This window comes from Kryptolebias marmoratus, linkage group LG24 (genome assembly GCF_001649575.2).
Source record: "Kryptolebias marmoratus isolate JLee-2015 linkage group LG24, ASM164957v2, whole genome shotgun sequence".
NCBI lineage: Eukaryota > Metazoa > Chordata > Actinopteri > Cyprinodontiformes > Rivulidae > Kryptolebias > Kryptolebias marmoratus.
In genome coordinates, this window is record NC_051453.1 from 19,405,392 (window position 1) to 19,432,859 (window position 27,468).

The window sequence follows — 27,468 nt, forward strand, 5'->3', positions numbered from 1 at the left end:
AGTGCGGGTTTTTGATGTTTGTCTCTTTCTTACTGTTTATTCATTGTCACATGCTGTTTTTATTTTGTTTTTTAATTATGTAAAGCACCTTGAAATGCCTTGCTGCTGAAATGTGCTATACAAATAAAATTTGATTGATTGATTGATTGATTGAACACAAAATAGCTATAATTCAGTCAGTTTTACAGATATTCAGCTAGAATTTGAAGTGGTAGTAGCTGAGAGCCATTCACAGCACGTAGTGTCAGTGTGACATCCCACAATGACGAATGGATAACTTTGTTTTCAAGGTTTGACCAAAACAGCTACAACTCTGTCATTTCTCTACATGAAATGATCTTAGTGTAAATCTCATGGAAGGCGGTGGGTGATATGCATTCCTTCAAGAAATGCTAGGCCCTTAATTTAGAGTGTAGTTATGGGGATTTTTAGTGGGCTCGAACACTCATGAACCAATGTGAGGAGCGTGACGCAACACACTCCTTCTCAGCTGTCCAAAGAAAATGCTTTGGAATCTGGGTGGAAATATCAGAACAAGGCCAGAGAAACACATGGGGGGAGTGAGAGGGCGATGGGAGCTTTTCAGGACAGTGACTAGCTCTGTCCCTCTGTGTGTGTGTGTGTGTGTGTGTGTGAGAGAGAGAGAGAGAGAGAAAGAGAGAGCTGGAGGGGCCACAGGGGTCAAATGTAGTTGCTTGATATCTATATCCTGGCAACAGTGAGTGAGTGATATCTTGTACCACCGTAGCCAGGGATTGGTCCTAGAGCTGGCTCAGACCCCTCCTATTTGTAGGGCAGCCTAAGAAAAAATACCTAAATTGAAAACATCTCTCAAACTTCCTTCACTCTGCACTGTAACCCCCCCTCCCTCCTCCTCAGGCACTTTAATCCAAGCCTGTTTGTTCATTTTTTTTAATGTACTTTTTTGTTTGTTTTTATTGTTGAATGTATTTAGTCTTGTAGCCCAAGCACAGTGACTGATACATGTGCCTTTATGACAAGCCGGTTGCTTTAAAGTGATTTTTGGCATGACAACATGAATTTACCTTTCACAGCTGTGCAGTATTACCCAGAGTTCCCCTTCCATCGGTAAGTACCCGTGCATTGCTTAAACTGATGATTTAAATGGTTTTCCTTTATTTCAGAGCAGATCTGTGCTCTAACTCTTCCTTTGGAGGAAACTCAGCCTAACAACTGCATGGCTTAAACACCATCCTTACATTTAGTGTAAGTGAGAAGTTATCTGCCGGGGATCTTGTTCTTGTTTGACTCGCTCTGCCTCTGGAGGTTCAAAGTGACCTGAGGACAGTTGCGTCTGCCCGGATCCTCAGCTGCTCTTTGGTCCTGATATATTTATACAAGTGGCAGGCAATCTGATGGCAACAATTCATGTGCAAAAGGTGTTTTCATTGCTCACGGCAGACATAAAGTTATAATTATGTGTCGATAATGTAGAGAATTAGATAATACTGATCCATTTTCTAGTTTCAAATCTGAGAATTTGAGGAGATGCTTTTTATTCAGTGAGTGATCCTGTCTGTGACCCATAAATTAAATTTAGTCTAATATAACTGGGTTGCATTAGATTTCTTCAAATAAAATATAACAATAAACCTAAAGACATTTGGATGGATGAAGCAGCTACAGCCCAAAAAATCTAACATCAACTTTCTTGTTTGAAGCCTAATTCGGAGCTTACTTTATTAGCTTAGTTTAGTTTTATTTATTAGTTTGAACATGGTGAAACAAAATAACTAAATCATATGAATAATACTAAAAGATCAATTATAGAAATAACACACTTTTTACACTCGAACAACTCAATGTTATGTTTGAAATGCAGCAGGAAGAATATAAATTATTTTATCACGTTTGTGTATTTGTAATTAGTCGATATATATCATACAAAAACTCATCAATAAATAAAGATTTTCTAACCTATGTGACATAGTTTAACATGAAACAATAATTTGAGCCATTTTCTTGCAGCATGTACACACATCTACAATACGTACAGGTGGACACACGTCCTATAAGTTCATCATTCTCTCCTTAAATAAATACTGTTTGAATGTCTTAAATTTTTTTTTTTTACTCCACAAAATTATTTCTATCATTCTGGCACTTAGAATGTTCAAATCAGTTTATTTTTAATTATTTATCTTTCATTTCTATCTAAAACAATTTTCTGTATATTTACAAGTTAAAGGCAGTTTCTTGCATTGTTATACATAATTTGTGCAGTTTTGTATTGAACCAGATCAGGAAACTTTAGTCTTTATTTGTAAAATAACATGTTCCAGAAAGCCAGTGTTTTATTAATTATTCTTATGGTTCTTTTCTGTATTTCCATCTAGGGCAGTTCTGTACATGTTGCCCCACACCTCCACGCAGTAATCCAGATATGGTACAATAAGTGAGGAATACAGGATTTGGAGTTATTTATAATTCAAAAATTACTTTGCTTTACTTAAGACTGAAATACTTCTGGATAATTTAGATTGTATTTATTTTATATTTTTAATCTACAGTAACACCTAAAAATTTATTCTCATATACCCTAATATTACATCATTTGCTTTCAAATTTATGTCAGTATTTTTTACATTTGTAATAACCCTAGCTGAGAGAGACAAAGAGAGGTAGACAAGACCTTGTAACTTGGAGTCAATTTGACCCGAAGGCCACAGGAGGGTTAAAGAGAAAATTCTGAGCTCAGATGCAATGGGAGTCAATAAGAGTTTGGGTGTGCGCAGGGGATTTGAGAGAAAACCAAAAAAACATACAGCAGTGAGACACAAAACAAAGGTAAACTCTAATGTACTTGTGAAAGCACATATAAAATAAATACAATCTAAATTATATTTAACAAAAGCTAAAATAGTTAAAGGTTTAGTTATTCAAGCCTTCTCATCCATCCAAAGAATGTTTCTGAGCTGATGATATAGTAAACTATTAACTTTCTTAATAATTCTTTTAAACTCATCTTGTTCAGTGTTTTTCTTTTCTTTTCTTTTTCTGTGTAAATGCAGAGTGCTTGTGCTGTTTGTTTGGTTTTTTTTTTTTTGTTTTTTTTACTATTTTAACTCAGTAGTCTTTTAAGGGAATTCAACAGTCCAATTTTTAATTTTTTTTATCTTGCATTGCAAGAAAAAAAGGTTCATAATCTGTATCTGTGCTTCAAGATTAGGATATGATCATAATGTGTTATGTACATATGGTATGCGACCTATGAGGCTTGGATCCGTTTTTTGCTCACAAACAGTTTAATAGCTCTCATTTCCTGACCATTTTATCTGGCTATTCTTTGGGCCCACAAATGTACAAATTGCTATGTTTTCTACACCCTCCACAACTGTTTCACTCTTATAAACGTAAGAGGCTAAGAGGAGGGACACGGAGGCTTTCTATTGTTTTGCAGTCATGTCCCCCTTCCAGCAAGGACTGACAGATGAGGGGGAGAGGGTCTTAAGGCTTTGAAAAGTGATTAATAATGACACTGGAGAAGGGCCCCGATTGCCTGGGCTGTTTGTTTTGATTGCATTTTCATCGGTCGGTGTGCCCAACCTGCCAAGAGACAATGGCCGTCCCTGTTTAGTGCTGACCTCTGCTCCCGTCTCGTCTGGAGGCGCTGCACTGTGTTTAAGTGGATGCTGAACAGCCTTTGCCTCTGGCTACCTGAAAAACTCTCTGAGTAACCAGACACCCAGCAGCAGTAAAACAGCAGCAAGAAAACGGACAAAGCAGCCAACCAAGTGGAGTCACCACAAAACAACTAGATGAAAGAAAAATGAATCAACTTTTGACTTTTTTTTTAATTACCCTCGAAAAGAGGGGCTTAAATTGCATGTGTAAAGCAGTACAGTTATGCTTTAGTAACCAGATTTTGTCACAAATTTATAATTTTCTCACATTCAAGGTTTTAGAGATTCAAAGGAATGTTTTGAAGGGTTATGAACAGTTAGTATTGTAGCTGTTTTAAGTAGCTTTTTGTTTTGGAGAAATAGAGCTTAAGTTTGACAGGGCTGATGAGCGAATAGCTAGTCCGAATACAACCGAGACCAAAGTGGATTGCTGCCGTCGTCGTAAAACAGCTCCACTCTCAAATATGTCACAGCAGTTCATGCAAACATTATTTTCTGAACCTTTACACGGCTGTCGTTTTGTAAATGTTTGTTTGAAAGTGCAAAGTTGTAACCCAACCAGTGCAGCCGGGGGTCAGTTCTGGCTGGAATTTCAGAGTATTTTGTCCAAATGACTGTGAAATGCAAAATTGACAGCGTTGTAAAGGTTTGAACAATGATATTTGCACCCACCACTGCAACATTTTTGAAGGCTGAGGTTGTTTAAGGCGTCAGCGATTTGCTTTAGAAGTGAGTCCACTCGGACCCACTAAACTCTACTTCTCTAAAGTGAGGTTGTTCAAAAGAACTTTCTTAAACAGGTAAGATATTATTGGTCATAACCAATAATGGTTGAACCTAACTTCAAAATATCCTTTTATATACTTACCAGGTGGAAGTGGGTAAAATTTACCTTACTGATATTACCGAACAAAAACTTTCTACAGGTACGTTCTGGTTGCAAAACAAGTAAGAGAGTCAAAGGTCATTAAGGTCAGGCTACAGTTTCATTACTAAAATATTTCAAAATGTATTCATAAGCTTATTAAAAGACTACAACTGCCAAACCTGATGAACAACTTCTTTTATTCTGGGCTCTGACTGGTTAACTAACTCAAAAGTCAGTGAATGAAAAGTCAGTTAAACTAGTTCTAATAGAAACACGTGGGAATAAAAGCAAACAAATGAAGCAGGGCTGTAATTAAGGCACTTCGTTCTCTCCTTATTAAATGTCATGCTCTTTATAAACAGTCTACATGTTTTATATTGTTTGCATCGCAATGTAATAATTTTTTCTAAATTCTGCTTTAAATTTCTGATGGGTTTTATGCTAAAGCCCAGTTGGCAAGCTTGTAGTTGTTCTCAGAATTAAATGGTTTAAAACAACTGAAAAGGTCCTCATTGCAAACAAAGAAAACTGAAAGTAAAAGCAATGAACATAGTGTAAGCTTTAAAAGTGGCACAATTATTTATCTTTTTATTTCTAGCTTCACATGCGGTGATATTTTGGTCGCCACAACAATTAATAAGGGTTAAGAAACTACCAGTTTAATTAGCATCAGGGATGCTTTGAACACTGGAAGTTTCTGAGATCATTCAACGGTAGAAAAAACTGTGGAAGGCAGCAATTAGTGCAGGTAAGGTGTTAAAAGCAAGATAAAATAGTGTGTATCCAAAACATTAAAGCAATGCTAGCTTAAGAATTTGAAAGGTCTTGTTATAAATAGTCCAAAAGAGGCATTTTGCTAAGCTAGCAGTCTGAAGTAACTGGGTTTACTGGCTCAGGTAAATTAGAGCAGTAGAGTTGTAGATTTTAGTAACACTATATTTAGGGTATAAAATTTATTAGGCTAGCTGTAATTTAAAAAAAACACATCCCCCTGACTGTATGTTTTAGATATGTCCTTGTTTCAGAACACCTGATTTAAATGACTGGGTTAATAACAAGTTTCTTCTCTGATTCGCTTGTCTAGTAATTCCGTCATTTGAATCGTGTGTTTTGGAACAGGGCTGTATCTAAAACATGCAGGGCAGTGGGCCATGAGGACCAGGATTAATAAAACACTGGCCTAACCCGAGATGGCCCACCCACAGTATTTTGTGCACATTGCAAACTAAATATTATTCCTTTGGTTGAAACGCTGCAGTCCCTCGTGTGAGTCTCCTGCATAAGTCACATTTTTTGCTCCATTAGATATGCCTGTGTTTGTAAGTTAGGTATTAATATCATTCATCGCACAGCACCGGGGAATTCCAACACCTAAAATAGTGCCAGCTTCAGATTTTGGCAGCCCCATCATGCCACCCCCCCCCCCTTGCTCGTCCAGCTGAACACATACCAGAGGTTGTTGGTGCTATCATATAGACCATGGGGGGAATTCCGCTTGTCTCGGGAGGCAGCGTGCGCCACTTCAGCAGGGACAATGGCAGGCAGAGCTCCGAAGCAGGTGTAACATTTCAAGGGAGCAGGTCAAAGTGCCTCTGTCTGAATGGTGCATAATCACCATTATGTGTAGTACAAATATTCCGTATTATGCAGGCTGACTTCTTCACAATAGATGTGCTCTTCATGAATGGCTGCCAGTAGGACTCCTCCTCCTTTCTTCTACTGGCTGGGTGGCCGTCAACCTCAGCCCTGCACATCCAACTTTTGTGCTGAATGTTTGCTGACAATAAAACTTTTAAAGCTACCAAATACAAAGTTGTGCTTTTTTTCCAAAAAAAGGCCAACAGTGAAATGAGTATTTGCTGTATGAAATGATTACAGCTGACTGACTGATGTCTCTTTGCAGACTCAGGGATCCTTCAGCCCGTTTGTCCTGGAGAGAGAGCTCAATTCTCACCGCCATGACCCAGAATCAGGCAGCACAGACTTCTGACTTCTTCAGTCAAGATGTATTCAACCAGCTATTTGATATGCTGGACCAGTAAGTGCATACGACAATAGATCAAAATGTACACAAGCCTTTGTCACTTTAAGTGACTAAAAGACGTGCACGTCAAGTATTTTTCAGCATTGTTTGTTTTCTGTCAGATCTGCCTTTCATTCAGTCCAACCCATCGAGCTAAACTTCACAGACAGCTCAACTGATGGGTCTGCAGGAAACACCATTCAGATCAGTATGGACTACATAACCATGCATGAGCAAGAGCAGCTTGTTTCTGTAAGTATGTAGGTTTTGCAAGAAAAAAAAACAAAACTAAAAACTCCAGATTCACTTACAATACCTGCTGCCTGACATGTTACGTAGCAGTCATCACACGGCTCATTTCAACTGTAAATGCTCTGCACAAGAAAGCTACTTTTCTCTGGTGCGTTGTCTGCATCTCCACTTCACTTTATACACTTAATAGTTCTACATCTTTTCAGCAGAGTGCACAGTTTATTTAAAATCAGCTGTACAGCTTTGTTCTGCCTCGCTAATTTAAATTTGAACACGACTGCTCAGTAAGCTCTGAAATATGTTATAAATATGTGGGGGAAAAAATGCTGTACCAGTTCGAGAACTCAGGGTAGCACACACAGATCCTTGCAGCAGTTTAAAATATTTTCAAGAGTATTATTAACAAATTTCTTTTTGAAATCAAGCAAAACCTTCAACTTCACATGATAAAGCAAATAGTCAATTCAGGAGTTTTGATTTCTCACTGGGTAGAGATAGAGGTGAGGAAGCTCTATAGATTTTATTCTGAACTGGGTTTGTTACGTATCACTATCTTGCAAATGTAAGAAGCTCAAAGAATGACATATTTTAAGACTTTGAGTCCCACAAAAAATACAATGGTGTTTTTGAGTCGATAGTGGCTCTGGACATGCAAATGTCTTCTTTTCATGTACAGATTTATTTTACATAAATAGATTAGATTATGTAGAGAAGTTAATTTATTGTAATTATGTTAAATGTGGCTTTTCGGTTTGATCATAGATGAATGTATTAGAGGTGTTTGGGACAGTGGGCTGTAGTGCGCTGTGGTGAGGAATGTGTTCCTGTTAGCTTTGCTACTGGCGATGATGGTGGGATGTTGGTTTCCATCCAGGGAGGAAAGAAAAGGACAGCTAATAGAAAATTTGTTTAAGGAGATGAGTAATGTAACTTGGCACATCCCCCCCAAAGGGGCGTGAGCTGGTGATTAATGGCCCCACCACCACCCACTTTCCTCCTCTCCAAAGAGGGGCGGGGTTACATGATTGGCACACCATCAGCTCAGAACTAAGAGCTAAGAGCCCGCTGCCATGGCGACTTGCCAGTCACCAACCCTCAGTTGTTATTACCAAGTCAAGACTCTGCTCTGATTAAAAGCTGCGGTGGACAAACCCACCCTCACCCCCCCTCCCTCCTCCTCCTCCTCCACTTCCACCCATGTTGAGGTGTGCCTCATTCTCGACTCATTAAAATGTGGCTCGCTGTTTACTGCCCCCAGGGACTTATTTGCATTGTGTAAGGTTTATGTTTAATCTAAAATTCCTTTTTATTCTGGATTTTTTTTTTCTTTTTCTATAGCTGCAGGGCAACAATTTAACACAGCACCTGCCTGTCTCACAGAGGTCCCTGCTCTCATCTGTCAGTATGTGTCTTCTAATGGTAAAGGTGGGGGTTGAAGCAAGGGGGAAGGAGCAGAGCAAGCAGAAGGTAGAATAACATGAAGGAATGTAGCTGGAGAAACGCTATATCCTACCCCAAACAGCTGATTTAACGGAGATAAAGCTCTGATCAGCTGGAGCAGGAGTAAAGCTGACGGACTGAGGTCCCGTTCTGTCACAGGTCACAGTTTAAACAGCTTCACTGTGGAGTAGCTCAATCCACACACGGCGTCTCTGAGATCTAATTACATGTTTGTGTTAGGTTTCATAGCTTTTTTTTTTCACCACTCTAATATGCGACTTCCCTCTTTCTCAGTGTTTGTGCACATGAGCAGCTTTTTTTTGTGCTGTTTACTGAACCAAACCGAGCCAGAGTCTGATCTGAAAGCTGCCATCTGAAAAAAAATCTGACAAATGCAGAGCGGTTATTTACGTTGTCACTTTCACATTTTCACTGCAGTTAAAATATCATTAACACCGTTTTACCTGAAAACAAACATTTTAGCTCCACAACCATCTTTCCCTTTATATTTTTACTTAACTACAATTGTTGCACTATTTTCAAAGCAGCAACAGGCACAACTTTAGGCTCTACTCAGATTATTAAAAAAAAAACATTTTAAAGCTCCACCAATTTGCTTCCAGCATTTGAAGAAGTGTTTTTAAGGCGTTGCTCCATGGAGTGAATGCTTATTCTGGTCCAGCTGAGGAGCGGTTGTCATGTCAGCGAGTCCATGGGCGTAAATTTTGTCTGAACATCAGAAGAGACATAAAATGAAGGGGTGGAAAGAACTTTAAAGCGTCCAATTTTTTACGTTTGTCCTGTTTTGACATTTCAAGGGAACTTTTTTAAACAGTCAAAAATAACAAAGAAAAGTTTCCAGATATTTTTTTTCCTAGACTTTTCATTCCGCTTTAGATGAGCCCACTTTTAATTTATTATTACTTCATTTAAGATTTGTTTCCCTACTTTTTTGTAATCTTTTGGTCGATAAGTTCTTCAACTGATCAAACCCTCCGTTCTTCCCCCCTGCATACCGACAGCCAGGTTTTTCTGTGTTGCCTCTAATGCATTTTGTGTCCTGCTTCTCTTTAGACATTTAACAACAACGTGTGTCCTTGTTTTTTCCTCAACCTGTTGATGATGTGGTCAGTTTTTAAGAGGTTTAGCTTAACAGGTGTCTGACTTGGTCATCCCACACTCGGATCAAATAAAACAAGTGCACATAATTTAGCTCAAAAATGACATTTTATTTTTCTTTGCAGAACAGTGCAGCGTAAAGACTCCTTACTCCTGTTAGTGTTTAAATGGATGACGGCAAATAAACTATTGACTGTTTGGATTTTAGGACTTGCCACCCAGGTGACGCTCGCCGTCGCTCCATTGACTGCTTGCGTCTGTCATTGTGGTCGGGAGCTTGTTGTGTTTTCAGGTCAGGTGTCTGTGCCTCCCCAGCCACTGAGGCCCGACACCTGATACTAAACTAATCTGGCTGACTTTAGGAACAAGCTCTTAAAAAGGAAAAAATCTTTAGAAAAGCTTCTTTTGTCTGAGCCCCTGGATTTGCAGATCCTCAGCTGCTGTCCGGTCTTACAGAGCTTCTCACTGTAAGGTTTAAGTTGTTCATAAAGCTGCTTCTGCTTTCACTGAAAATATAGTTAATGAGTGAAAATTAAAATTAATTTAAAGTTTAGCTTTTGTCTTGTGGTCCATCAAACAGAAATCCAGTGGTATTGAACATTTCCGATTAGTTTTGGGCACTTTGTTGTTGTGTGTTTTAGCTAAAATAAACAGTCTTCTACACATCATTATAGCTGTGCTTTCCTTTTTATTACAGCATTAGTCTAACACTGAGTGCTCTAACTCTTTTTCAAAGTCGGTGCTGTTTTAACATAATTAGAAGTTTGTTTAGCTAAACTAGTTATCTCCTTTAAAAGGTTTGCCTTGACCCTCTGTAAGGCTGCAGATCTCGGGAGGCCACTGGATTTAACTCTTTCAAGTGTTGATTTCCCTTTTGTAGCAGGCTGACCTGAAGGCCTTGTACCCCCCCAGGCCTGAACAGGGTGTGGCTGGTGATAGAAGACGCTGAAGTTTTCAGACATCTTCAAATTGTTCAGCTTTCTGTCTTACTGACTGCTCTGCTCCGTTTTCTCCCTTTGAGGAGCAGTGCAGTGAAATTTGTTAACTAACATTTCCGTCTGCAGTGTGACTTTATTGCTAAGTACTCAGTTAAAATTTTTTTTGATGGACTTCTTTTATTAGCAAATGTGCAAACTTGCCATTTTCTTATTTTTGTCTTGTTGGTCTCATATGAACAATTAACCTGATGTGCATGAGGATTGTAGAGCCAAACGTGTCAGTTTGGTGAAAGTCCGCTTTATTGTCACAGAGCTTTTCATGGCTGCTTACAACACGTGTTTCCAAAACAGATCTACAGCAGTCATCTCAGGTAGATACAAGCATTCTGCAGGAGTCACGTTGTTCTTCTGAGGGCCGCCCTTTTCCCACTGATTATGGGATGCAGAGGAAAACGATTCTTATGCAAACTAGTTGTCCTCTCCCAGCTGCAGATTCTGACTGTCACTCTGCAGCCTGCTGGACCACTGACTGACTCTCTCCTTGATCAGTGATTATGTTTTTGTATTTACCATAATCCATTACACTAATTTCATGAGTATAAATCTAATCCTAACCTTTAAACCCTTTTAAAATATCTACTGGTAATAAAAAGCTCAAATCTTATGGTGGTATTTTACCTGTGAGCTGTATCATCAGGATATGAACAAAAATTCTAGTTTGCACTTCATAACTCATAGTTTTTCTTATTTATTTTTTAACGTTTTACTCGGATGATCATATTCCACCTTGTTACATTTAAAATATAACAGTGAAAGTAAAAACAAATCCCTTCATACGAGTGCAAGATTCATTATTTTCGTTGCGGTTGAAGCTACCAAATGGATAAAGTGATTTGTCCTCCCGCTTTTACCTCCGAGCTACTCTGCAGAGTTTCTAAGGAAGGCTTTTTTTGGGGGGCTGATGGGTGTGGAGAAAGGCAGCTTCAGGTAGATCCTCCCCTTTCCTCCAGGTATATAGGAACTTCCCATAGATTCCTATAGAAGCTTCTGCTTGTCCACTTTGCATCTGTAGTCCACATCACTCCTTTTAGAGTGAGAAAAAGAGATTTGTGGAATCCTGGAGCCAGTGGAGCAAACAGCAGCAGCTCTGCTCAATCTAAGCGCCAACATGTTGTACCTGGAGACAGGAACCACGACTACTTACAACGAGGTAAGATCAACGAAGAAAACTGCTAATGAGGCCTCAGACTTCATCAGTTGGTTCCCAAGAACTTTGTGGCGTCAAAAGACACGTCGAAGTAAAAGGCCTTTTACTTTGATGTTTTTGTAGTCATTCTGAAGAATCGTTACGGTCTTTGTCTTTCTGAGTGCGTCTTGGTTTAACCAAAGAGTTTTTGAATATTTATATATGAATATATATCTATGACAAATTGACTGATGGTTTAAAATCACAATAACAATAACCAAAGCAAAATTGATTACAGGGAAATGTTCAGTTGTGTTTTCTTTTAAGCCATGACAGTGTGTGTGTTTTTGTGTACAGCTGTGTGTGTGTGTGTGTGTGTAACAGTCAACAGAGCAGGGAATGTAAACACCTGGAAATCTGAATGTTTTCCTGCTTTGAAATGGCTGCTATCTGTCTGGGCTTGGAGTCAGTTCATGTGATTTATTTTATACCTGCTTTGTGTTCAATTGATTGTTCCCCAATTTAAAAAAAAAAAAAGCTTGCAAAAAGCTTCGTAGGAATTTAATTTTCTGCGTTGAAAAACTTTTCTTCTGTATGTGGAAAAACACAACGACACATCGGGGAAAAAAAATGCCGCCAAGTCGTGATTTTAATTTTCCCACGAGATATCGGCATTTGCTGAGAATACATTACGGATCAAAGGACTTCGAAAAATCGAGTTTGAAATTTTTGTACAACGTTATGGCAAAGAAGTTTTTTGAGAAAGAAAAAAATGCTAAAAAATAAATAAATAAATAAAATGTTTTCAACATTGTTTTTCATCAGGATTGTAGGTTCTGTTAGGTTTTACAGATTGAGTTAATGTTTCTCAATCACTTTTTTCTAGTTGTTTAGGTTAAGAAAAAAAATTAATCTATAAGAATTGTAGTTTTTAGTTTCCAGATTTTCAGACTGTTCTGTTTTTTAGGCTCCTGATTGCGATGTGTTTCTGATTTCTTTCTTTCGTCAGTTTAATTCTCTGTCCTGAATTGATGTCGAGCGACTGATAGATTTTCAGATTGCAGGTTGCAGATAACAGGTGTGTCAGGTCTCTGTCTTTTAAGTTGTGAAGTGGGGGTGGTCTTTAAGTGGTGTCCAACTCAGTACCTTCAGTGTGTAAGGTATCAGGTTGCCCCGACCCCAGTCTCCAGGGAGCCGCTGCACCAGCCATAAGAATGGGGCTGGCCAGGCGTTGCTGTTTAGTCCGGGGTCCTAATTGCTTTAATGGTATGTTGATGTAGATACAATCACCTGCTCTGCCCACCCCAGCAGGTATAAGGTGCAGACCCAGCCCCATGTCACCCCTCCCACAGCCCTGTTGAGCCTTTAATGCCTCCCACCCCTGTGGTCACTCATCACAGTCCCCTAGATGCTCTTTGGCCCAAGGAACATGGAGCAAAGCATCAGAGAGTCAGGAATGGGAGCTATTCCCCCCCTCAGGCCAGGTCTGCTCCAGCTCCTTTAGGCTTTTAATTATTCAATATGTCATACTATTTGTGGTGGCTCAATAAACATAGCAGGAGGAGATTATGTTATGGTTTAGGTGTATTTCGTGGAGTTTTAGCCACTACAGTGTTTGCATTAAACAAAAGTTTGTGTTGCTAATAGAAGCTGCTGAGGGACAGTGTCCTGGTAGATGTTTTGTTTCTGAACAGTGCTCACAAACACAACAAAATCTCTGCTGTTCTGGTAATGCTGTTGAAACACAGAACGTCAGTCATAATGGTTTGTACAGTTTCACATAAAGAGTCATTTATTCATTCATCCATCCAACCATTTTCTTTACTCACTTGTTCCTGTCCAGGGCCGTGAGGACCTGGTCCCCATCTCCAGCAGTCATTGGTTGAGAGGCGGGGTACACCCTGGACAGGTCAGCAGGCCATCATAGGGCAGAGTTATTTATCTTCAGTTAAATAAAATTCAGTCATTAATTTATCAATTAATACAAAATGAATCATGGAATAATTTAATATCTCAGTACACCTTGCCAAATGCCCATGTGTTGGCCATATCAGTAACTTCTAAATTAGTACTGTAGTGTATTTCAAATATTTCTGATATGTGTTGTGGAAAAATTCACATTCCAACATTGGTGTTGATCAGTGTAAAGGTCAACAGAGTTTTTTTCATGGTGGTCTGAAAGGGTTTGATCAGCATTAATCACAAACCAAAAAAAAAGAAAGAAAAAGAGTTAACGGGCCTCAAACAGGCAGCACAACTTTTCAAAAATCTTTATTAAAGGCTTCTGAGGATGTCAAGGCTGCTGATTTAGTGCTCTGCTGTTTAGCAGTGCAACATCCCAAGGGCCAAAACACAGCACCAGCTATAAACAGAAAGAATTTTTAAGAGCTGCTAAAGTAGTTATTAAATAGTTACTGTATTATAGTGGAATAAGATCTGATTGAAGGAAGTGAAGAAAAAGCAAGAAACTCCTTTACAACCCATTTGGAAAAGCTGATATCCCAGTTCCAGTCAATTAAACATTAAAACGTGACGAATTGGGCTTTACTAACTGGTCAATTATAGCTTTCTCCTCAAATTCTTATCTTTGATCCTTATATTCAGTTGGACCATGACAAGCATTATTTGGGAGCAATGCCAGGCATTCTGCTTTTATCTATGTTTCGTCTCTGGCTAGCATCAACCTTTTCTTTAGAATAATAATTTGGCATTGATAATTGGTGCCTGTCACATCTACCGTGGCAGCCGCCTGCATCAGATACTGGGGGTGGTTGTGTCATCTCACTGCCTGAGTGCCTCAGTAGAATTGCACCACAGTTCAAAGGAAGCGCTCTGATATCATCATCAGTCACTCTCACATACGGGAACACTCTTTCCAACCAGGAACTTGAGGCACCCTGAAAACTCCTGTTTTAATTTTTCCATATTTCTTCTGCCTGTGAAAAGTATAGTGACTAACAAAGTCTAATTACCTTTTAAGACCACCATTTTGAGTCGTAGTTGCTTGGATTTTCCTCTATGAGATCACATGAACTTTCTAATGCATGTGTGAAGTTTGTCTTTTGTGAGAAAGTTGGTGTTTGGGGAAGCCTCCCCCCACCAAAACTTGATCTCCAACAGAATGGAGGGGTTTTTTTGTCCTTCAGAGTGGATGTGTTTCATTCACAACACGCTTGTCTCCTAACACCTGCATGACCAGCACCTTTGTCCTCAAGAAAGGCTTCTGTAATCTTTTGTGTCATTGTTTCCGAATAGCTACACACACAGTGACCCTCATCCAAACGGCAAGCTTCCCTGTGGCGTTGTTGTATGAGTATGTTGATGCTGACTCAGATGACCTCTCTCAGGTGTGTCTGTCTGACTGCATGAGTCTGTCTGGGTCTGTTTGTGTGGATCAATGACTAATATTGCCACATTATTTGTTTATAAGTCACCACCTTGACTAGTAGTTATATAAACCACGTTCTGCTCCCAGTGGGTCACCTGGTGCAACACCTGGCAGCAGGTCGCTGGGTGTGAGTTGGACAGCTGTGGTCAGCCGTGCTTGAAATAAACAAGAGGCCCCGGAGAGATTAATGACCGTCCAGAGAGTGAGAGACATGGCACCTCGTCCAGGAATGTGCCATTTATAAATGGAAAGGAATGGGGTGAATGGCAAGCAGAGCGAACAGGAAGGGCCTGGCTCTGACCCAGACACAGTCTCTGTCCTGTTTAAAGGAGATGATTGAATTCTAGTCCCCTTGTCTGAGTAGTTTTGATGACGGATAGAGGAATGCTGCAAAAATGTCGCATTTTGTTGAGTTTGTTTTTTATTTCATTCAAAATGTGATTCAAAACTCATAGAATTAGCTCATTTGGTTTGTTTGTTGTTTTATTTCTCATGTAGTGTTGAACTTTCATACAGTTAAATTAAAATGTGTCTGAAAGGTTTTTGTAGTTCTGTTTTTATCAGATTTAACAATCACAAAGAAAACAAACCCGTACTGATGCCTAAATGCATACCATCAGTAAGTTTCCTGATTGTGTCGTGAGCAGTAATCATTCATGCCTTTCATTTAAATACTGTTCTGCGTGTCAAACCAAAGGAACATGAAACCCCAACTATAATCTATGAACTCATCTCTGTTGTCTTCTTTGTCTCTCCTTTACTTCTCTTTGGTCTTCAGTCTCAGTACACAAACCTGGGGCTCCTGAACAGCATAGAACAGAACACCGGCTCAACCTCCACCAGCCCCTATAACAACGAGCATACTCAGAACAACGTGACAGCTCCATCACCCTACGCCCAGCCCAGCTCCACCTTCGACGCCCTGTCGCCGTCACCAGCCATCCCATCCAACACAGATTATGCCGGACCCCACACCTTTGACGTGTCTTTCCAGCAGTCCAGTACAGCAAAATCTGCCACCTGGACGGTAAGACTCTTAGTGATAGGGTTTTTTCATGACTTTTCAGGGGTTTCTGCACGATGTCTTACACAATGCTAGCATGGTACAAACCAAAGCAACAAAATTGATCAGCTTTTTTGTTGTTGGGTATGAAAACCAACTCTAATCTACAGCTGACAGACGGTTAGTTTAACTTCAAAAACTGAAATCAGAACAAATATTGTGTCATCCATGTACTTGATTATAAAGAAACGGTGCTTTTACATTTTTTATCTATTGACAAAACATGTTATAGTGTAAAAAAGCAGGTAAGTTGTTAATGACATTATGTTGTGATTGGATTATTAAAATACATCTGCTAATAATTTTGTTCTGAACATCTTTGATCCATGCTTAATACACTGTGTTGATCTGGTTAATGAACTTATATATATATAATTTAATGGTCAGAAGTGCCATGCTATTAGATATATTTACTGTGCTGCCTGTTGTAAAATGAGGCAGTTATTTGTCAGATTAGAGGTTAAAGGGACCCCTTTACGTTTGAACTCCTTATCTGACTGTCGATGCTCTAGGCAGGTTCAGGTGTACGTTAAAGTCCTGGGTTGCACAATTACATCTGGCAAGGAGGAATGTCACCTGAGATGTATGGCCTCAAATCATCACTAAACCCCAGGCGTTTCTCCTTAACATGCTGACAGAGGGGGAGCTGGGGGGGAGCATCACTCACTACATGCACCATCTCTACCGTGTCCTCAAAAGTTGTGCTAGGGAATTAAAGTTACCAAATTAAAGTGAAATTAGCCCTGTTGCTATTTGGTAAAATATGCCTCTTTTTTACAGCTGTTTGCAAAAAATCTCAAGACATTCACAATTTTTCATTTTTTGCTTCCAAGGAGTCAGACTTTCTTTTAAATATTTAAGCCATAGTTTTTCTGGCTTTCAGTTGTTGTTGTTTTTTTAAAATTATTATTATTTATTTCACCACTGGCTGTTTCTGTACTTACTTTCTTTTCAGTTTTTGTTCCCTAACATCTTCAGCTGTCAGTTAACTCACTAAACTCTGATTTATCAGTCATTAAAGTATCTAAAGACATCTAATATTTAAAGAATAATAATAATTAAAATACTTTATAGACAGTCTGTTGAAATGACAGTTTTACACATTTTTTGTTGCATTTACAAAAAAAGGCAGATATTCTTCTAAAACAGGAGAAAATCCAGTGCAGACCTGACACAGGACCTGAGAGGTGCATCGTCCTTCAGTAATCAGCTTCTATGTGCCAAGTTTTCAGCTAATAACTTTTGATTGTTAAAAAAAACACTTTGTGTCTGTTTAACTATGTTATTGTTGGTGTTTTTCACAAACGCAGCTAAAAAATGAGACCATATAAACACATCATCACAAACTTCTAGTAACAAAGTATCTGAAGATAAAACTTAAATTTGGTTCTTTGATCAAATATCACTGGTTCATTAATGAAGTTTAGATACTTTCATGTTTCATGCTTGAATGATTCTGTTTTGTTGCTTAAGAAGAAAACAATAACAATAAACTATGAAGGGCTTTCGGGAAGCCTGGAAGACTTACTTTTAAAGTTTACAGGACAATCTGGCTCCTTCAAAGTAAAACAGAAAGACACAAGAGCTGGCTCAAGACTTTTGCACAGATCCGTATCGCACAGTTATGATGTTTTTGTTGTTGCAGCCTGGGCTCAGTCATAAGTGGAGCAAGGTTTACCAGGGTTGCATTGCTGAAAGAAGTAAACAGCTTGGATCGTTGCTCCAGGTGGGGTGATGTCCTGTGCAGCCAGATGTCACCATGTGACTCCCAGTAAACCCACACAACCAGCTCCTCCTGCTCTCCTCTTATGTATGACAGGACTGACGGACAGCTGTTGCATCACCTGTTTGCTTGTTTACGTGTGTAATGTGCACTCCTGTGTGCAGACACTGCAGCAGCCCAACTAGTTTGGCTGATTAACGCACCCCAGTGGACAACACAACAGACACGGTTTTAAGAGAGCAGCATTAAAGATGGGAGGAGAGGGGGAACAGCTGCCACTGACAGCATTCAAATTAGGATGTCAAAATTGAAATTGCATCACGGGGCTTCCAGCTAGACGCTGAGAATTGCATAATGGACCTGCATCACCATAACTGATGTACAAATGTCAAGATGAATGAGACATCCTAAGTCATTACCACCACCACCCCCCACCGTCTAATGAACGCTGAGCAGTTACACTGCATTTAATGCACTGTGCCTTCCACATAAACTCAGGGAGTGCTCGCCTTATTCATTAACCACGCCAACTGTGGGATTGTGACATTCACCCATTTCCCACACTGCCTTGCTCATCCCTCTCATTTTCACAGCCCAGAAACAAAAGTGTTTGTCTGATGTGCAACTGTGAGGTGACTGAGAGGGTGGTTTGCAAGCGGCACGCCCCAGAGCCTGCTTTACTGCACATCCCATCATAGACACAAGTAGTGAAACAGACTGTGGCCCAAAGTCACAACACATGATGTAAGACTGGTTGGATTGGTCTGATTTAAGGTGGGAAAAGCCTTGGATTGCTGCTACATAATGTTACGCTCACTGAAGGCTTGAGGTTTTTTTTACAAAACAAAACTGCTCATTTTTATTGTTTATTAAATTAAACCTTTCGAGCTGAATTACTTTTGTTTTTGCTGTTCTTGACTATTCTGAAGCTAAAGTCTTTGTATAAAAAACATGTTCATTATAAAGTCTGTTGACATTGTTAGTGGTTGAACAACACAAGAGGTGCTTTTTCTAAAGCTGGATTTTTTTATGTATATATAATTTGAGCAGCAGTTTATTCATACCTTAAACTCCACCACTAACAGATCCTGTTAAATGTCATCCACCATCACTACTTGCCCCGCTCAAACATTATTATTTGCTCTGCTGATGTTTCCATGTTTGGCTCACAGAAACAGACCCTTTCCCCTGCCCCGCTGCAGCAGTTTGCCCCATTCAAAAGAGGAGTGATTATAGTGTCGGTTCTCATCTCAAAGGAGGCTTCCTCACCTGATCTCAGGAGATCTTTGGTAAAGCTCCCATAATCTCAGCCCAATAGCTGAACCAGTGGACTGATGGACAGATGGCAGAGGGCCACTGAAGATGTCACCAGCACAGCTTTGCTCTGTGTATAGATCTGCTAATGCGCCCTTTTTGAAGGCCTCTGGGATCTTCCACAGGACTTAGCGGACTGTGTACTGTACGTTTTGATGACTGTTCTTCTGGAGACACACCTAATCCCCAACCCACACCTTAACCTCTTCCTGTCTAGGATGACTGTGACACACACACTCACTGAGGGATGAGTGCAACGCGTCAACCTCTTTCCCAGAACATCTCCCACACAGTTTCATTGTTCGCACTCCCGCAGTCTTCACGATGTTCCCGCCTTCATCCTTCAGCAGGAGAAAAATACTGGGTCGAGTGAATACACAAGCTCAGGATGTTTTATCCTGTGTTCTAAATTAATGGAGTGTTGCAAACCAGGCAACCATTGTTGGCTTCTGATGCAACTATTGTGAGGCTGAAGATTGGTTGTGTTTGCCATGTGTATTAGCTGCCACCACACATAGTCAAAGGAGAGGAATGTCATGGTCTGGGCTATCACTGGGACGCTGTAGAGCTCAGGGGGATTACAGTAATGGATTGAGGGCCTGTAGATAATACTTGTGTAAATACTGTGCGCCTCTTTTCTGAACCCTGTGCTCCTGGAGAGGGCTCTGTCTTTTTGAGAGAGTTAAGCTTGATGGCTGCATCTCACATTGCGCCGGAGGAGGAGGAGAGCCTGTGAATGCTCAAAGAGAAGAGTGTTCCAGCGAAAGGCAGCAAGACGCAGCTTGCCCCTGGAACATCTGCGGGCCCGTCCCACGCCTCACGAGATGGGGCTGAGACTTGTTTGTGTTAAGAAGCTTGTCACGACTCGCCCACCACAGGGAGACGAGCCCTGAGAGCTACAGATGGGAACAGGTAGAGGGGAAAATTTTAAGGGCAGAGTTAGGGAGGTTTTTATGGCATCTTTGGGATGTCTCCATGATCGTCATGGAAAAGCACATCCTCTTACAGTTTTGATTACAAGATTCCTGTTTTGCTTAAAGATACAACCCTGTTTCGCTGCTTCAGTGCACATTTGATTTTTTGTGCTATTTTTTTTATACTCAGAGTAAAACAAAGATACTTCTTATATTACTTTAGACGTATTTAGTATTTTTTGCTGCCCCCAAAAACCACAGACTCATATGTATTTTTTCGTTTTAAATGCAGTTACCTTAGTAAATCTCTGTTAGAAGTTTTGTTGTTGTTTTTGGGGGGGAGGGAGAAGGCATTTGATTAGTGCGTCCCACAGGAGAGCATGATGTGTATTGGATTTTTTTTTTCTGCTCAGACTACATGGGGCCACAGGACAGCGTCCAGGTTAGCCTCAGGACAGGTGTCATCACTGAGATTGGGTGGTCAAGATAAGTGCTGACAAAAAGTTTTCTAAATGAAGGGATAAAAATAGGTGATTGCCCTCCCAAATGTTAAATGTTGGTTTAATTTTGTTCTCAGAAGCAGGATTTTTCCTTCTGTTAAAAAAAAGAAAAAGACAGGGTGGAAAAAAAAAAGCCCTTTTGGATTTTTGTTGAATTAAACAGGTTTGGGAGACGCTACAGGCATGACATGACATGTCAGGTATGAAAAAGACAAGACCAGAGGCGCCAAACAGCGCTTGTTTAAGGCCTGATGTTTGTCAGGACTTGATTTCTGCATGCGCCCGCAGCGCCTGTCAGGGAGAAAAGAACGCTACAGCTGTGGGCTTGCCTCAACCTGCACTGGAAAGGAAGTGTCTCTCTCGCTCCTTTTTTTTCCCTCCCAAAGTGCTTCAAGATTTAGAAAGTAATGTTACACATTTACCAAGGTTTATTCATCTGTCCAAAGGGTTGCATGTAATCAGATTATGATATGGACAAATTTCCATGAACTACAGTTGTTGCTCCCGTCTTTGTGTGCAGGTGAGCTGCAGCACCTTGTCAGTGTAATATTCATCCACTTAAAGATCATTCATTATTCCCTGTGGCTCGCTGCCACGTGTGCCAGTTGAACAGTGCATCATGTGTGTTTTCTGCAAACACAAGTTTTCTTTCAAACAGTCGTGATTAAGGAGCTCTGCATTGTGCTCGGTGTGTTCCTCGGCTGTGTAATTCACATTGTGACCAATGAAAGGCCCATAATTACATGTTAACACCTGAGCGCCGCGCCCTGTGTGAGCCACTGAATCCCATCAGTCAACCGGCTGTCCTCCACCCTGAACATTGTGGGGTTTAACTGTGTGCCGCTTTTAGCAATCAGCACCAGCTCCTGCTCTCACTGCTCAGCAAACAGCACCAGCAGCGCATAGCTGTGCACTCAAAGTTTGTAGCTCGAGGGCTGGGATGGTTCTCTGCTGTGTGTGTGTGGCTTTAAGACAGTAGGCTATCATCTAAACAAACTTTGGTTTTCAGCTCAAACATCTCTGATTAGATCTTTGTAGACTGAGTTGTGTTGTTTTTTTGCCTTTAGCTACACAAATGCAGCTCTCTGTGATTATTCAAAACTCTACAAACTGACCCTTTCGAACGTCCACCCCTCTCTTTCTGTTCGACTCCTAATCCTCCGCTCTTTTTTTTCTCCTTTGCTCTTGCCCTTCGTCTTTGCTTGGCTTTTCCACCTCATTTAGCTGACTGACAGAGGCGTACGGGGAGTATCAGGTTAGGAGCGAAGGGACAAGCACCACCATTTATCTTAAGTTCTTTTTTTTTAAGAACTTGTGGAAAAGCTGCTTTGATTTTTAAGGAAGAGTCAGTTCAATGATTGTGTCGACGTACATGTCTCAGAGCTCGAACTGTGCCCATGTACTTGTCTCTCTTTTTTTTTTTTTTTAATTAATAATCTCATTTTATCCAAACTTATATGGAGAAACTTTTGAAAGCACCGTACAGTTGGGATGTTGTTGACCTGCTTTTATTTGTAGAAGAGCTGCATTTGTGTTATGAGCCAGGATGTGAAGTCGAGAAATGAGGAACTGCTGTTTTTGGGCTTGTCCCGAAAAAAACAAAGGTTGTGCTTCAGGAGCAGAGCTGCAAACGTCCGTGCCAGGTTTGCGTAACCTAAAATCAACATGTACTGGGAAGAGCTCCCCTATTCACTGGAAATACTCTTAATAGAGGTGGAATTTTATGTTGCATTATTATCAAACACAGCCCCCAGCGTTTTTTCGTTTTTTTTTACAATGCTCACTGTTTTTATCCAAGAAATGAAGCTGACAGGGAAATATTCCCCTCCACCCCCAGCCTGTGTCTTCTGCACACAGAGGATTTAAAGCTCTGCTTACACAGCAGTGATTTGAATGGTTTGTTTACACAGTTGGGTCGTGCCTATTAGTAACAATTCAGTTTTTCTGATGGCTTACTGCTTATCAATTCCAACAGTGCCAGGGATCAAGGCACATCCATTATTTATGATTCCTGGCTCGCAAACTTGAACGGGAGCCAGTCTGTGTGAGCAATCATCACATTCTGGTATCTGTCATGGATAGATCCTGCGATTAGTCCTGCACTCAGACCTAAAAGTGAGTCATTTATATCCAAGCGCACAAGTCAAATCTACACCGTGGAGCTCGAGCTTGCCAGCCACTTCAGAGGCCCTGCTCTGTGTGATGAGTGGCCATCAGATGTTTTAGCAGAGTACTCCTCTCTCAAAGATGAAAGCCAGGCCTGCTTTAATTGCTCCTGGAGGGGTCCATTTTTATGGCACGCCTCGGAAGTCCCAGAGGCTCTCTGCGAGACATCTTTGAGGTTTCCAATACACACTTGTGGCACCAACTCTGTGTGTGTGTGTGTGTTTATTTATGTAGGTCATAATCACAGTGTTGCATTTAACCCTTTTTGCTTCAGGGAAATCACAGGTCTCTGGAACTGGTGTTTCCCAGATCAATCTGTTTAAGTTTTTAAACCAAAAATGACAAAAAACCCTTAAAGGATTGCGTTGAGAAATTCATTTCCAATTAAATAATGTTTCATGAATCACCTTGCAGTACAGGATAATTCACTACTTAAAATGTTTTTAACAATCTGTGTTTTCTCCACTTTTTTTCCATTTTCAGTACTCCACAGATCTGAAGAAGCTCTACTGCCAGATTGCCAAGACTTGTCCCATTCAGATCAAAGTGCTGACCCCCCCTCCGCAGGGAGCTGTTATCAGGGCCATGCCTGTTTACAAGAAAGCCGAGCATGTGACCGAAGTGGTGAAGCGCTGCCCGAACCACGAGCTCAGCCGCGAGTTCAACGACGGTCAGTCCTAAATCCCCACTCATGTCTCACTTCGTCGATCCTCGTTTGCTGTTGGCGTTTAATAACGAAACTCGTATCACTTCCAGGTCAGATAGCACCGCCGAGCCATCTGATCCGCGTGGAGGGGAACAGCCACGCCCAGTATGTGGAGGACTCCATCACTGGAAGACAGAGCGTGTTAGTTCCATACGAGCCCCCCCAGGTGAGTTGTCCATCAGCGTTCTGAAACAAGTCCCGTCAGCGACATCTCACCACCTCAGCCTCTCAGAGCCTGGCCTCTTATTCCCAGCAGCTGCTGACCCCTAAACACACTCAGTGGGATCACTCTCACGTCCCTCTTAACAGTTAAAGCTTTGCCACCTCTAATCAGTAAAAAGAAATTGAAAATTAATTCATCCAGAGTGTAGGAAGGCTGAAATGTATTTGTGGTGTCAGTCAGAGTAGTTGTTCATCATTCGTGTTGTTCTTCTTCTCCTCAGGTGGGGACAGAATTCACAACTATTTTATATAACTTCATGTGCAACTCGAGCTGCGTGGGTGGAATGAACAGACGCCCAATTCTAATCATCGTCACTCTGGAAACCAGAGAGTAAGAGACACTGTCATCCACTTCATCACCCTCTTTGCTCGCCTGTCAGCTCTCCAAGTTGGGTGGTAGAATGTTTCTGACAGAGGCTCTCTCCGCTCTGCGTCCCCGTCTCTCTCTCCCAGTGGACAGGTGCTAGGCCGCCGCTGCTTCGAGGCCAGGATCTGCGCCTGCCCAGGCCGCGACCGCAAGGCAGACGAGGACAGCATCCGCAAGCAGCATGGAACGGACGCCACAAAGAACAATGAGGGTACGAAACGCCGTAAGTAGCGCTGGGGTTGGTGGCGGGCTGATGAGCTTTGGCTTCACCTGACATGCTGCCAGTGTAGAGGAGCCTCGACCGACACTAACAGACGGTGAATGCCCCGAACGTCACCTCCTGCCTGCTCCCTTGCTCGTTTCCCCCCCTCTCTGCTCTGGCTCAGGCTAACTCTTCAACACACAGTCAGTCCGACTCACTCTCCTTCCTCTCCTCTTTTCAGCCTTCCGCCAAGTCTCCCACGGCATCCAGGTGTCTGCTGTCAAGAAGAGAAGATCTACAGACGAGGAAGTTTTTTGTTTACCTGTAAGTCTTTCTTATATTACATGAAAACACATGTGTCAAACTCAAGGCCCTTGGGACAGATACGGCCCCTTTTACCACCTTTTGCAGCCCACACAATAATATTTTAATTGTATTAGAACCGGTCTGACAATCTGTGACAAACTGAGGATTTTTACGTAGGTGTCTTGTTTTGCTTAAAAATCTGATTAGAGCAGAGCTGCATGGGTGGAATGAACAGACGCCCAATTCATCTGGTGTGGCAGCAAGTATAAGAAATAAATGCTAATGGTAGCTTTTTAAATTCCTTTTTTAACCAATAAGTTCAGTTTGTTCAAAATTCTTAATACGTCTTAAGATAATTTAGATTTCTATATGAATAATTTAACATGAAAAGGACAGATTATATATTTTTTCAGCAAATATTGACTAAAATTGGCCCTTTATGATTATCAGTTTTGGTTTTTTGGTCCCCTGGGTAACTGAGTTTGACGCCCCTGTGTTAAAACATTGTTCTGACTTCTGACCGTTGTCTCTCTTTGCCTCTTGCAGATCAAAGGCCGCGAGATTTATGAGATCCTGGTAAAAATCAAAGAATCTCTGGAGCTAATGCAGTTTCTGCCGCAGCACACAATAGAGTCCTACAGACAGCAGCAGCAGAACCTCCTTCAGAAACAGTGAGTAGCAGATTGGTAATAAAGCAAAGCTGTGCTCGGGTTTGTTTTGCAGCCCTGTTCTGAAGTCACACCTGTTACCTGCAGGGTTCGCCCTTCAACTTGAACGTTTCCTTGTGGGCCAGTGTTGCTAAACTGCAAACTGTTTTGATTAGGGTGAAGTAATGACTAACTGACTTCACATGAGAGTGAGCTGCACTGATAAAGTCCCTGCGTGACACTTCTTGACTGTATTTAATGCTTCTACTGAAGCATTGCAGCTATCCAGAAAAGCTGACAGGGAGGGCTCCGGATTGAGTGTAATTTGGTGTTTTAGCAGCTTCTGAGAAATTACCCAGAATTTGCTCAATGCTGGCAGCTTTAGAGGGCGAGCTGTTTTTCTTCCCTCTGCTCTTGTTCTCTCACGGGATGGGAGCCAACGTTGATGAATCGTGACAAGTGTACCTGGGTGAGCTTTGTTAAAGGAGAAGCTCACAGAGGTTCACGGTAACGCCTTTGGGTGCTTTGCCAGGTTTGCACAACAGCACCAAAAAGAAAAAAAAAAAGAAATCTGTGCCTTAGCTTCATTTGTTGGCCTCAGCATAATTAAAAAGTGTGTCATGTTTACACACTTTTCCTCCTCCCGCCCATTTCACATAAACCTATGGAAACCAGGTTGACGATAATCACTGCTTGTGTTACAGCTTCCCATTAAGAGCCTCGCTGTCAGCTCCTGCTGCTTTCGCTTTGCATTTGCACATCCAGTAAACAGCATGCTCCTAAGATTGTTTTTCTTTCTGACTTTAGAGACTTTGTTGAATATTTTGGCAAAACTCAAAGTTCACACCTTTTAAGGCGAGAAGACTAGAAAGGGAGATCTTTTTTCTCAGGGTTTGGGGTGTTGTCTTGTTGAGTTTAATACACATGTCTAGTTTTGTATCCTCTCCCAGCCTTTTACCCCAGTGTCTCCCTCAGAGCCTTTAAATAAATGCTTTTGTCAGCAGCAAGTGTTTCAGACCTTCTCTTTCTGCATCCATACTGAACTAACAGCGCTCAGTGTGTCCCAGTGGTGAAAAGCTGTGATCTGTGGTTGTCTACTGCCCTCTCCTGGTCAGGGGCTTTAACACACCATGTTGACTTTCTGTCTATCTGTCACCGTCAGTGTTTTTTGTTCCCTGTAAGACCTCTCCAGGGTCTCTGCCTCCTCTCTCCTCTACCAGTGAGCCCTTATTTCTGCTCTCTGTCTCTTGTTTCTGGTTCCTCCCTGCAGCCTGATAAAAACCTGTCTGGCCAGCCAGCTCCTGGAGCCTGCAGGAGAGCAGAGGCGATGCTGCAGCTCCTCCTGAAACTCTGCTCCACATTCCTCCTTCTCCTCCTCCAAGGAACTTCCTGTCTACTTTCTGTCATCATTTTTCTGATCTGCCTCCCTCTGCCTGTCCTGGGATTCTGCTCTGAGGAGCTGAACTGTCTGCTGCTGCTGAAAAATCCCTGGGAGATCACTTCCTCATCTTATTGAGATTATTTTCTTCAGTAGTCAGGAGGCTGAGGTCCTTCATGCTGGACAGAGTTATCTGACTAAGCCGCATGCTGTCTGTTCAAAGATTTCAGCTCTTCAGGCTGACGTTTGGACAGGAACCAAGCCGGATTTTGTTTTGTTTTTTAAGATGATAGAGATTATTGAAGCAAACATGTTGAGCCTTCACATTGTTAAGAGCTGGACTCAAACTTTTGAGGATTTTTTGGAGGGGTTAGAGACATTTTGAATTAGAGACCTGGGTGCCAGTGATGGACATGTTTTTTTTAAGTGACTGCAGGACAGTTTGTGTGTTTAACGTTTCTCAATCAAATGTCTTTAATTAGAGATTGAGATGTGAGCTTTGTGATGTGCAGATGTCACCACTCTGTTTGAAACAGATTGTTTTGTTTCGCTGGCTCCTGGCATCTTCACAGTAATAATCATAATATAATAAATGGCTTTTTTTCTTTGCTTTAAAATTTGTCTGTTTTCATTGAGGTTGAGCTTTTAGAGTTTAAAAGTTGAGCTTTATTGAACCTCAAAGGAAAATCAGGCTTTACAGTGTTAGTAAAAACAAAACCGAGATAATAACAATTTTTAAAAAGTGCAAATAAATCAAAAAGTCTAAGACGTTTGCCACAATTGTACAAGTTGTGGAACAAAAGAGCATTAATGTTCTGTTATAGGTTTTCCTGCTGTTCAGAGACATGAACTATTCCCTCCTGGGTCTTGAAGGATTTCAGTAACATCTTGTCACCTCCTCTCTCTCCTAACCTCAGAACTTCGATGCCGTCTCAGCCCTCCTTCGGCTCCTGCTCCCCGACTCACGGAAAGGTCAACAAGCTGCCGTCGGTGAGCCACCTGATGAACCCCCAGCAGCGCAACACGCTCACCCCGTCCAGCATGTCCGGAGGCCTCACTGACAGTAAGTGAGCTCTGTTGTTCCCCCCCACCCCCACCCCCA

At 41.2% G+C, this 27,468-nt stretch overlaps 1 protein-coding gene across 6 annotated transcripts in view; it reads left to right on the forward strand.

Moving 5' to 3' along the window:
* The first annotated feature begins 1,021 nt into the window (after positions 1 to 1,021).
* The window catches only part of tp63 (tumor protein p63), a 29,151-nt gene continuing 2,704 nt past the window's right edge, over positions 1,022 to 27,468 (forward strand). For 2 of the 6 annotated variants that reach the window (XM_037974352.1, XM_037974355.1), the window contains exons 1-11: positions 1,022 to 1,089; positions 6,416 to 6,550; positions 6,658 to 6,787; positions 15,637 to 15,885; positions 23,022 to 23,208; positions 23,295 to 23,410; positions 23,688 to 23,797; positions 23,920 to 24,056; positions 24,277 to 24,359; positions 24,888 to 25,012; positions 27,284 to 27,429. In XM_037974352.1, coding sequence (XP_037830280.1) covers positions 1,037 to 1,089; positions 6,416 to 6,550; positions 6,658 to 6,787; positions 15,637 to 15,885; positions 23,022 to 23,208; positions 23,295 to 23,410; positions 23,688 to 23,797; positions 23,920 to 24,056; positions 24,277 to 24,359; positions 24,888 to 25,012; positions 27,284 to 27,429 — 1,471 coding nt within the window. In that variant the 5' untranslated portion in view covers positions 1,022 to 1,036. Of the gene's footprint in view, positions 1,090 to 6,415; positions 6,551 to 6,657; positions 6,788 to 11,311; positions 11,495 to 13,313; positions 13,380 to 15,636; positions 15,886 to 23,021; positions 23,209 to 23,294; positions 23,411 to 23,687; positions 23,798 to 23,919; positions 24,057 to 24,276; positions 24,360 to 24,887; positions 25,013 to 27,283; positions 27,430 to 27,468 lie in introns of those variants that run through there. The other 4 variants (XM_017423519.3, XM_037974353.1, XM_037974354.1 and 1 more) reach the window with 4 other exon arrangements.